The sequence below is a fragment of the Agrilus planipennis genome, unplaced genomic scaffold (assembly GCF_000699045.2).
Source record: "Agrilus planipennis isolate EAB-ADULT unplaced genomic scaffold, Apla_2.0 scaffold1, whole genome shotgun sequence".
Classification (NCBI taxonomy): domain Eukaryota; kingdom Metazoa; phylum Arthropoda; class Insecta; order Coleoptera; family Buprestidae; genus Agrilus; species Agrilus planipennis.
The window spans coordinates 3,435,583-3,447,926 of record NW_020442466.1 but is presented as its reverse complement, the minus strand read 5'-3'; the positions used below and the strand labels follow the sequence as shown (position 1 = coordinate 3,447,926).

The 12,344-nt window shown below is 35.1% G+C and overlaps 2 protein-coding genes across 2 annotated transcripts in view; one reads left to right on the top strand and one right to left on the bottom strand.

Annotated features, from left to right (window-relative positions):
- The window catches only part of LOC108732973 (SCY1-like protein 2), a 104,585-nt gene extending 102,987 nt beyond the window's left edge, over positions 1 to 1,598 (bottom strand). Inside the window, exon 1 of the mRNA XM_025981151.1 lies at positions 1,454 to 1,598. The gene's annotated coding sequence lies outside the window, so the exon portion shown is untranslated. The remainder of the gene's footprint in view (positions 1 to 1,453) is intronic.
- Positions 1,599 to 9,696: 8,098 nt separating this feature from the next.
- On the top strand, positions 9,697 to 12,320 carry LOC108733176 (chymotrypsin-1-like). Its single transcript, XM_018464239.2, has 7 exons — positions 9,697 to 9,871; positions 10,070 to 10,134; positions 10,422 to 10,513; positions 10,620 to 10,770; positions 11,652 to 11,765; positions 11,868 to 12,017; positions 12,087 to 12,320. The coding sequence occupies exons 1-7, from the start codon at positions 9,814 to 9,816 to the stop codon at positions 12,249 to 12,251; spliced, it is 795 nt and encodes a 264-aa protein (XP_018319741.1). The 5' UTR covers positions 9,697 to 9,813; the 3' UTR covers positions 12,252 to 12,320.
- Positions 12,321 to 12,344: the final 24 nt, after the last annotated feature.

The window sequence follows — 12,344 nt, the reverse complement described above, 5'->3', positions numbered from 1 at the left end:
TCGTGCATTAATATCTACATCTGTTACAATTTCTCATTGAATTTTAATGTTTCATTTCCTTTGAATAAAAACGTTTCAAAACAAACGGAAACTTTTTTCTAAGTTAATATTATACGATTTTTTAACCATTTTTAACCAAATTTTTACCATTAAAAAAATGGTTGGACATGTCATCTCCTACATTAATGGATAAGGTAAATTACCTTTGCAATCACCAATTCTAAATTAGTTGAGATATTAGTAAGTCGATGTAAAGTTCCATGTAAATCCGAAAAATCTTCAGGTATTCGTAGATCTTTCTGAGTGGGAGACCTTAGAAACTGATGATCTATGGAGATCGATCGTCAAAATCGCGACACCACGATCACAGATCTACAGAAATCTGAATTAATGTGTTTAAAATTTCAGGACAACACAGATCTGAATACATCATTCAACGATCTTTTCTCTTTTACTCGTTTGCTTCAGTCGTTGACGTTATTTTGTTGAGTAATTTTGGTTAAATGGTACAATTGGAATTTAGTTTTTAGTACCTAATGTTGATAATATGAAGAACGTATTCTTAATGTTCACTTAACTGAGAATTATATTACACAGAGATAATGTTAATTTCTTGAGATTACAAACTCCGTCGGAGCATAATCGCGATGATGTAGGAAATCTATCGACTCATTTAGAATGCATTAACTGCAGTGGCATCGATGTAACCAAGAAGATTTCCTTCTCGGAATATACATTGCATGTTCAATTTACCGAAAACTTGATACGAATGTGAACACAAATACTACAGTTTCTACTACGGTTTATCATCAGAGATAATAACCCAACCTAACCTAAGACTGTTAAAAGTATGCTTTTAAAAATTTCATGGCAAAATCTCGTATTTTATTCATAGACTACAATAGCTTTAGAAATTATAACTGATTTATTTTGTATCATAAATACTGCTGGCTAAAATAACTTAAAAAAAAAGGTACTATATGGAATTCAGTTACAAAAAGCCTTATTTTTGTAGTTAGCATATTATCCTTTTATTCTTCAAGGCACATTATTTCATATATTACTTCTCGACAAATTTCCGCAGGGATTTGAACGCCAGAATAACTTTGGTTTGCCCTCGGTTCAACTTTTTTCGGAGAATATTTATTTAATTTGTGTATTAAATTGTTGCCAATTGGGCAATTTATAATAAACAGTAACATTTAAATATCTATAATATAATAAGTCCCAACTATTATTTTAAAGTAAATTGTATGTAGCAGACACTTTAGAAGCGGTCAACGCTGCAGTTATCATATCAATAATTTTATCTTAAATATTTATTGTACCCACTTTAAAAAATTTCATTCCTTGAGTTTATTGTGTTTTGATGATTAAAATAAAACTAAAAAAAAAAAGAAAGTGAATGATTACAGTGAGTTGACGAGTGCGTTTTTTGATTCAACTAACTCACCCAAAACTGTCCAAAAACTGCCGTCGCGTCACTTTCTCTACTCAGTTGTCACTCGAACAAAATTCACAAAGAAAAAACGAGTAAAAAGCAAGCCAAAGAACGCACAGTAATTAAGAAATTAATTAACTGCCACCGTAGGTCGGACTAGAAGCGAACGGCTCGCGCACATGCACCGTAGGGCTACCTGTTGCGAACGCCGAAATACCGCGTCCCGACGCTTTGGTCTAGGGGCTGCGCGACGACTGTTGTCCCGGATAACAGGTGCCTGACGCGCTTGCTTGAACCTTTCGTTTGGCCACACACATACATCTGTTATATAAACACGTTTATATACACAGGTATCTACCTATGTACATTCGTCTAGGTACGTCTTCACCTGCAATTTTTAGGCCTTGAGCTTTCCTCATCTAAATATGATAACGGCGTCGACGTCGCGCCGGAATAGTAGGTGAAAAGATACATCAGAAATAATTCAACGCTGTGACAGCTCGACCTGTCGGTCGTAAATAAAACCATCATCAACATTTGTAACCCATTTTTTATATTATCCTTTCAATCTCTATTTATCCTTTACGTATTGAAGGCGACATTCAGTTTTTTAATTTTACATCTCCTTGCAGTTCTCATTTTCCTATGTAATAATTCCTATAGAAATTCCTAAGAAAGGTGGTGATAATTCTTTGTTAACACTAAAAATCTACGTATCTGTATATATGCTATAATAATATACTACCCCAAAAAGCTCCTATGAACTGAACAATCCAAAATCGGGCATATAAACAATAGTAAAATTGATGGAAAATTATTTTTAAAACCGAAACGTTGGACCACAAATTCGAATAAATTAATTCTTGTCAGTCAATTTAACCTATTTTTACTCATTTAATTTCTAAATGTTTTAGCGCGTAGAATGTAAAATTATAACATGCAACGGAAATCGTATGCACAGGCTGTAAATGAAGTTGCGCGCGCAACATGCAACGGAAATGGCACCTGTATAGCTAAGAGAAATCGTAAACTTTCACTTCAAAAGTTACCAATTTACTGATACTCTATCAGCACTATCTCCCAAACTTGTTGCTTCATATTGTCACAAAAACAACCCAAACTTTTGAAAATCTAATCAATTAAATGCAGTGCTGAAGTTGTAGTACAAATTATTTGCATCTAACTGTACCTATACCTAGACATAATGAACAATGCTCCAGTCGAAGTAATTGATTTTCTGCAATCGTACTTATCCAAATTCATTTCAATCGTTTTCTTCTGAGTTTTCCGTTTTAAACATAAAAGATGGAAAACTGAAAAGCCTGTGATATTTGCATAAATTAATAAGCAGGTACATTTACTTAAACATATCTGTACATTATGTACAACGAAATTTGTTGTTGTTACTTGCAGAATACAATAACACAATCCTAATATATTGCTAATATAACAATTTACATTACTTCGTATTACTAATTATTATCTTTCCATTTATCGAATCAGTTTTTCTTTTTCGTTAATTTAATGTGACCTAAAACGGATGCTCCGTTTTTATTAAAAAATACAAAACAACATCAGTTCTACAATGCAACGCTTAGCGTCAATTTAAAAACGACGCCTTCCGACATAATCAACGAGGATTTTAAAGCTAATGAAACTTTCTCATGAAATTTTCCTCTAGCGTTAGCTACATCGTTGTCACAATTAAGTGAATGGATTTGCGCCATTCTCTTTCCTCACAATTTAAAAGATTCGTCTCTGTACCTGTTTTTCTAAAAACTTAGACGTTATCAACCATTTGAATTTACTTAAGTTAAATTAAATTTTCCACAAAATAATTTTATATGTATGTACTTTGCATTAAAAATTAATAAACTAAATATCCACTAGTGCAAAACGACCAATTTATTGGTTAATATATAAAGAAGTAACTAATACAATTTTCTTTGCAGAACATCACCTTTTCATTAAAAAGATTTTGGATAAGCTTCTGTACCGTCCAATTAGCTTAAAAACTATATACATATAGAAGATGCAAGCTAATTAACTAACGCATTTAACTAGTTTACCGATTATGTAATACTTCTACCAAAACAACTAGCTTGCTAATTAGTATAAGGTCTCATCATCATCATAAGGTCGTCAGTCCTAAGACTGGTTGGACACGTACCTCCACTCTTTCCTATCCTGAGCTAAACTTCGCATTTCTCTAAAACTAGAACAGCCCACATCCTTAACTATTTGCGAACAGTAATCTAATCTAGGTCTACCTCTACCCCTCCTAACTCCTGTTTCTGCCTCTAATATGTCTCTGACTAGACCTTCATGCCTGAGAAGGTGACCTACCAACCTATCTCGCCTATTTTTTATTGACTTCCATAGAGCCCTCTGTTCTCCTATTCTTTCCAATACCTCTTCATTTCTAACCTTTTCTACCCACGATATCCTCATCATCCGCCTATAACACCACATTTCGAACGCTTTTAACCTTTTCTTTTCCGCCGCGCCCACTATCCATGTTTCGCACCCGTACAACGCCGTGCTCCAAACATACACATTAGGTCTATGAACTACTTAAAATAAAAGTTTGAAAAGATGAAAATGTTCAACGTAAAAATAAACCTATGTCGTCATAAGGGTTTCACGATATACCTAATTAATTTCGTTAGATAAATGTTGTGATTTTATTTATTTTAGTACTGAAACAAAATAACTACTAATGTATTATAAAAACGTATGTATCAATAACAGAATAATTTTAAACGTGGAAATGCGACGTGAATCAGTGTAATTTTCTACGATCAGCTTGCAGCATCAACTACGTGGCAAATCAAGTTTACCCGGTAAACATTATAATTTGCCTTCGAAAACTATTAATTTGCAATCCTAATGTAAGCGTAGATCCAAATGGAAATATACCGCAACATAGCGCAGTAGGGCTGATGATGGGTCATGTGTCATGGGCAATCTTCATCGTATTACAGACGCCGTCGGCACTAGCGTCGCAATGCCACCAACTGCGTCAGGCAAATGCATCGGTCTAAACTCAGAGTAATTCTGTTATCCTGGAGTTATAACGTCAAGGATGTGAACTATGAAGCGTGCAATCATAAATTTATCCAAATAAAAATAACATACTGCGATATGTCATCACAGAGAAAATGAAAAAGGAAAATTTACTTAAATATTAAAGCGATATTTACAATTTATCCCACTATCCCGTTGCTTCGTAAGCGAAAATAATAAAAATTACAATTTAGACCCGAATTTGTAAAAATGACATCCCAGCAGAAATAAATTTACTAGGCATTTCAGTTGATATTGAAGATGGACCTCTATTGGATTTAAAACCACCGACAACTATGATGTCAAATACAAAGGCTTGAGCATTTACTTTTCTTAATGTTAGTTCTATCATGAAATACATATAGTAAGTAATACACTGTCAATAATTTATTGACATGTCAGCTTTTAAACGCGATGTCGTGCTGTGTTCTACAAAGTAATTCGAAATCCTGAATTGCTAGAAGTTTTCTTTTTCCGATTGTGAAACACCTTTAGAATTACATATTCAATTGTATGCTCTCTTTTGAACGTCGAGTAACAGTTGGCACATTTTCAAAGAACACTACTTAATTTGTTACCTACGCAGAGCAAAAGTGGCACACGACTGCACGATAATAATTGCTACAAAAGCAACGTCTAGCGCGGCACCAACTTAATTTGTTTTTGTAATCAAACAACTGCAATTATCAAAAACATTCTACAGTTTATGGGCACGCATTTATTAAACTGAAATTGATAAGAACTTATAGCAAGTACTCATAATAACTTATAACAAATTACAAAAACCGTAATTAGTTCTGTATTTGTATAATCAATCTAAAACTGCTGCTGCATAAAAGCAGGTTGTTGATCATATAGCGCCATCTTCTGGTATTTACTGATAACCACAGTATTTCGTGAAATAAGTTGGAATATGAGAAAATACCACAAATGGCACGGCAGATGGCGTTTACCGGGCCATTTGTGATATTTTCTAAAACGCGCTGTTAAGACAGCAGGTAAAAGTTGGTCTGTGTTCTGTCGGAGCTGTCTGCGACGCGCTGATGAGATCCAAAAAGTTCGAAATCGCGATCAGCGTCTGGCAGTTTCGACAGAATACAGACCACTTCGAATTATTTTATTATTATAAAAAGAAACATAAAATTCAATGAACAATATTCTCATCTGTTGTGTTTCTTCTTTATCCAAAAAATCATCTGTATCTATTTGTTTCATTCTTTTCGTATCAATGATTTTTACGTGTTTTCTGTGTCATAAATATTTAGAAGAAATCCATCGTTGCCTGCAATGTACCTACCTACATACAACTTGTTACCTAGCAACACCTCCAACGCCGTTTTGTTTGTGAATTTCTCGTAAAGTTCGCAACGAACACATTAATGTACCTACTATATCTTTGCATTATTATTATTAATTTATAATATTTATGCACAGTTCAAAGGTGAAGAATGAACAAGGTAATTCACGCTCGCTGAAATTTTGAACAACCAAGTGAACTTTGTGAATATCTAGCTTATAATATATGTACGTATAATAGGCGTGCAATCTAATACACCTAAAACATAATAATATCGACCAACCAAAGGCACCCTTGGTTTAACAAAAAAGAAACTTTTCTTTCCTTCGACCTAAACTTCAGTGTAGAGCCGGAGAATAAGGCGGAAGACTCTTCTCAGTCTTCTTTTTGGAATTGCGCCATCAAAATTATCAAACTTGATGTTATTAAAGCTTTCGTTCATTATTTACTAGTAACCCGCCCCAGCTTCGCACGGGTGCAATGTTGATACTAAATATATTTTTGTTTTGTTTAGATTATTATCGAAAAGGGGAAATCTTCAAAAATACCCCCTGAACATACTAAATATACTACAGAATGTCTTTATATAGACACTTTTAAGATGTACAATATCGTAGTACATTAGTTTGATCTCGTAGGGTTCAGCCAGCGTTTGCAATGTAAGCGCAAAAAATGTGTTTATTTACGACATCACATTAGAAACCTCTAAAATTATCAGTGTTTCCCTGCTATATTATGCATGTATTATACATATAAACCTTCCTCTTGAATCACTCTATCTTTTAAAAAAAAGCGCATCAAAATCCGTTGGGTAGTTTTAAAGATTTAAGCATACATAGGGACAGACAGCGGGAAAGCGACTTTGTTTTATACTATGTGGTGATTTGAAAATTGCACACAAACAAAAGTTTCAATTGCATTAAGACGAATGTAAAGGTTTGTGACAATTATAGGCAAAAACCTTGATGATTTCCCCTAAAATACGTAAATGAATTAGAAGCATCCCCGTCAATTACGTTTCTCTTAATCCGTTTCGTGAAATTAGAAGTCATAATTTTCCTTATGCTCCCAAAATTCGAGTAAATTCAGCACGTTTTGGGTGCCATCGTATAAAATATAAACTTTCCGATTAGTAGTTGGCTTGTTCCGCCGGTGCATGGGCACAGGGAGTAAATGAAGATACGCCGCAGCCGTTAAAATCCGTTTCTCGCGGCGCACGAGAGTAGATAGATGGAAAGTGGGTTAATATCGTGTCACGGGCAAACCCCACTCTCATTCGCCCTATTTTCCTCTCTTTCACTCGAATTTTCCTTTTCCATATATTCAACTATTTTCACAGTGTCGTATCCAAAGTTATTCCCTAACACAAATTACTCGCCTAAAGGACATCAACGAAAAATCGCAATCGGATCGTCATAACGTCGTCAGTCCTAAGACTGGTTGTACACGCACTTCCACTCCTTCCTATCCTCAAACTAGAATAACCCACATCATTAACTATTTCCGAACAGTTATCTAATCTAGGTCTACCTCTACCCCTCCTAACTCCTGTTTCTGTCTCTAATATGTCTCTGACTAGACCTTCATGCCTGAGATGGTGTCCTAGCAACTTATCTTGCTTACAGTTCTTCCGCCCTTTTTTCCATCCTACTCTGTACAATTCTAGTTAAGATTTTTGACGCATGGGAAGTTAAGCTGACGAAATATGCTAGGGCACATTCTGAGAGACGAAGGGCTAATTAAAGACTTATTATTAGAAGATTGCTAGAGATGTCAGAGGCTCTTGTCTTAAAAAAATGCGAAGATTGGCTCAGGGTAGAAAAGAATTGTCAACCACTCTTCGAACTACACCCTCCACATATTATGAAGATAATGAACAAATTTTGTATCACACACTCCAAAAACAATCATTCGTTTTTATTCTCAATTTCTCTGTAACCCTTTAAACCGAAGCTCAGTAGCTACATGAGACTTACTACATCAACACTATCTAGCTTAGCATTCGGGATGACACCGGTTCTACTCCGGGCTCCAGCTTTGCTTAGTTTATCCAAATTTTCATGTAATTTTTTTCATTTTGCTATCTTCATCTTCAATATTTCATTCGATTCCTAATGATCTTCTATCATATCTTCCCACTATACTTTGCATCAACATGTAGTCATCAGTACCTCCTACTTGATACGATGATACCTTATGGTTTTCCTTTTTCTTTAATTTTGATCCTTGACTCTCACATAAGTTTCATGATAACGCCTCTGGTAATGCCTGTTGCAATTCTGTTGCCCCGGCCACAAGCTACCTGCTGCCTACCTACCATTCTACAGTTTAATGTAGGTATACGTAGGTGGACCAGCACTAGCTGTTGTCGATGTTGCTACCGATTCTGTACCAGGAACTTCGAATGCAATATAGGCCACGTAAACACGCGTTCACAAGACTACATCCATTCAATTTGGCACAAGGAAAATCAATTGAGTTGTGAACAGGCCGCGTTTGTAGTTCCATAACCGACATTTGTTCGCTCATTCAGAATATTAAACAATCATCCAGAGAGATAACGCAATTTTCTTTCGGGGATGGGGATGGGGGGATCGAAAGAGGAGGTCTCCCCCACCACTGTACCATAAAAAGTTCATGACGGTCTCACCCCCATAAAAAGTTATAGGGATTCGAAGTTAATAAATATGCCAATTTTTATACATTTCTAGGCATGTAAATATTTATATAGTCATTCTTAAACAATATTCAAAGGTAAAACTAATGAAAAATACATAAAAATATTGAGAAAGTTATATAAAACATTATTTAAATATCTTTATCAATAGGGTAGGTTAGGTTAGGTTATCGGGTTTTGTTCAAGTGACCACCCTCATTCGATCCCCACTTCCACCCGCTTGAAAATAATTTTTTTATTGAATTATAGTGTATGAAAATTGTCAAAATAATCAACTTTCAACCCCCATAACTTTTTATGGGGGTGAGACCGCCACAAATTTTTTATGAGGTTTTACTCAGGTGACCACCCTCTTTCGATCCCCCCTACCCCCACCCCCATCTAACCTCATAACTTTTAATGGGGGTGAGACCACCGCGATCTTTTTATGGTACAGTGGTGGGGGAAACCTCCTTTTCGATCCCATCCACCACCCAAAGGGGTGGGGGCCATCAACTAGACATTTACCTTTTCTTTCTATTTCCAATATCAAGAAAGAAGATGTAACTTTATAGAAGAATGTAGGTACATATAGTTAACCATCAGCTTTTTAATCCAAAATTAATTATTAAGTTAGATAAAATGGAACAAGTCGCTCCGGCTCGTCAAGAATCAAGATCTTTTTTCTCAGGAGTGGATACAGAGAGAGACAAATCAAATTGAAATTTTACTGAGTAGATGAGGTCAAGTACATACTTCCACAAAATTCGTTGAGTTGTGTTTTTATTGTTTCTATTCGAATGAAATTAATAACAAATAACAGCTAAATATGATTTAATGAATGTTTTGAGTCGTATAGTAATCACAAAAATATATCTCTAAATGCAGGCGATAAACCGCTAAAACACGTCGAATGGCGCGTTATAAACTAGATATCGTCTGAAATCTGCTGCAATAATGATTGATGAACTGATTAAAAAATAAATAAATTAGCGTTTCTGCAGTTATTTGAAATATTGTCGTACAAAAGGGATTGAAAAGTCAAAAAGGGACCCTTTATATACAAAGTCTATTTACATTAATATAAGATTAGAAAGATATCACAGTTGTACCGTACATATGCAATATACAATCAGTGCCTCGTTGTTTTTCTCAAATAGGTAATAGATATAAATTTTATCACTGGAAATTAAGTTATTTTAACAGATATACTTGCAGTACGAGTAGCTCAAAGGACTGATACCAGTAGATATTTAGATAAGTGAAATATCGTATCAGAAGTACTTTAAAATTAAAATCAAATTCCTGCATCACTTTTAGTTTTGATGATTACGCGAACTGTGCAAAACAGCTATGAAGTTGTCAATTTTCGCAGTCATTGTTTCTTTTGCAATATTGAGCGAGATTTCTGGTAAGTCATGTTTATCTAAATATAGGGTTTTTTATCTTATTAGGTTCAGTGCTTCCGTACAGGCAAAATATTGGTACGTCCAAGAACTGTAAAAGTGCAAAAAGATACAATTTTTTAATTTCATGTTAGAGTTAGTTAAAAAATAATATAACCTTCACATTTTGAATAACATTAATCAATAAAATTATTTTCTTCTAGCTCTAGACGATAGCACACGCATTGTAAATGGCGAAGATACGAAAACTGGGCAGTTTCCGTTTATGGTAAAATTCCATCTCATTATTAATTATTTCAGAATCTTAAATGTCCATCGCTTATGTTTTTATAATTGTCATACCGAATCATTTATTTTTATTTATCATAGTTATATCGATAAATCATTGATCAAATCGGTTGTTCCCAACAAACAGTATCAAATAACTGACAATATACCGCCATCTATGTGCACATGTTCGAAACATCGATGCATATCTCATGTTACATCTTCTCAAACTTATTGTACTTTATTAATAATATATTTAACCGTTTATTTAATGTTTCTACGTAAAAGGTTTCAGTAAAATACAGGGGTTCCCATAACTGCGGTGGTACCATAATTAGCAGCAAATGGATTCTTACTGCAGCCCATTGCATACTAGTGAAGTAAGGGCGATTTTAAAAAATTCGTTTTAAGTAGTAACACTGTGCATATCCTACAGTTACACAGAAATTCATAACGAAAGTATTTCACTAACAAAAATGTTTACAGTTACGTCTCACTTATGACAATTTTGTATGGAACAATTCACTTACAAAATGGTAGAAATCCTGTAAACAATACCGCAAAAGTCGCGAGAGCAATCGTACATGAGAATTATCAAGATTACGGAGGCTATGAAAACGACATTGGCGTTATTGAGGTGAGTATGGTATCAGTTTATGTGTATTTGTCCCTAAATTACCTTCTGCCCACTAAAGTACTTCAAATATTAGACAAGGGCAATGCTAAGGTGCGGTTTCTACTTGTCTCATCAGCACGCCGCTGTTAATCTACGTCATAGTTTCAGATAGGCAAGTAAATGTAGTTGGGACGTTCAAAATTGGCATAATCCGCAATAATACTAGAGCGGTTGCTGATAGAGCGCCTACTTTTACTCACGACAGACGTTGTAGGAAGGGAATATCGTAAACATTAGAAAAGAGATGTCAGGTAGGAATTGCAGCGGGCACAAATAAACGAATAGCATTATACCAATTAACGTGCAACAAAAAGAGATGCAGAATTTCAGCATAAAGGAAGTCCAACATTATCAGTAATTTAGGAAAGCAAAGACACTTGTTTAAAGATATAATTCCAACCAAACAGTTTTAAAGCCGACCCTGGTCTTTTGCGTAGCTAAGCAACCTCTAACCGCTGCACCGCTTATTACTATTCGATTATCTCTTTTCATTTTGTTTATAGCATCCTCGGTTAGCTCAGTGGTTTATCGATACCGCTTATGGCGTGCTGATGAGATCTAACAAGTTCGAAAAGAGATCCACATCAGCTAGTTCCGAAAATTACTGACCAACATCCTATAAATAAGTACTGGTCTTATTACATGATATCGAAAATTGTTTACACTAAAAAAACGTTCCTGATGGTCAGTATTCTATAAAAACAGAATATTGATCGCTATGAAGATTTTTGGATCCCACAGGTGGCGTTCACTACGCTGTTTGTAGTAGTTCGCCCGTTTAGGCCGCTTCGTTTCAGTATTTTACTTAATCAGTTACTTGAATGTAATGCGTGTGATTGCAGCTAGAAGATGAAATAGAAATTAATGGCTTAGCAAATCCAATTCTTCTCAATACCCGTGAAAGAACTTTCGCCTTAGGAACAAGAGGAATTCTGGTTGGATGGGGATACAACAAGGTAAATTAAAAATAGACTCTGCACCCTGAGGTTTTCGTTTTTCGAATTACCAGTCGACACTTTGTCTGTTTGAATAATTAATTTCCAATTACTTTTTTTAAGACAAACGGCACCGTCCCTGACACTCTGCAGTACACTGCAATCGAAGTATTCGACAGCAGTTACTGTATTAACTCGTACAACAGCAGCGTCTTAAATCCTGCAGTTCACATATGCGCAGGATTGGTTCACGGGGGTAAAGGTCAATGTTCGGTAAGTAATAATTGTCTCATTCTATTGCCACATCAAGTTTTTTATAACTCTTCCTTTATATTGTGCTAGGGCGACTCCGGAGGTCCACTAGTCGTAAACGGGCACCAAGTGGGAATTGTTTCGTGGTCCGATAAACCCTGCGCTTCTCCTGGAAAGCCTGGAGTTTTTACACGAGTTTCCACATATATTGATTGGATTTATGATAAAACTGGTATTTCATTATATAAAAGTTAATGTACTTGTAAAATTAGACGATTTTCGCACCAATAAAGCAATAAGATACAATAAATGTTAGTGATGTTTCGTTTGTTTTATTTTCGTATCCAG

Bases quoted from the DNA above. Each gene is read 5' to 3' on its own strand.
- LOC108733176 (XM_018464239.2), top strand. From the start codon at position 9,814: ATGAAGTTGTCAATTTTCGCAGTCATTGTTTCTTTTGCAATATTGAGC. The intron at 10,135-10,421 runs GTAAAATTCCAT...TCTACGTAAAAG, and splicing joins CTGGGCAGTTTCCGTTTATG to GTTTCAGTAAAATACAGGGG. The intron at 11,766-11,867 runs GTAAATTAAAAA...ACTTTTTTTAAG, and splicing joins TTGGATGGGGATACAACAAG to ACAAACGGCACCGTCCCTGA.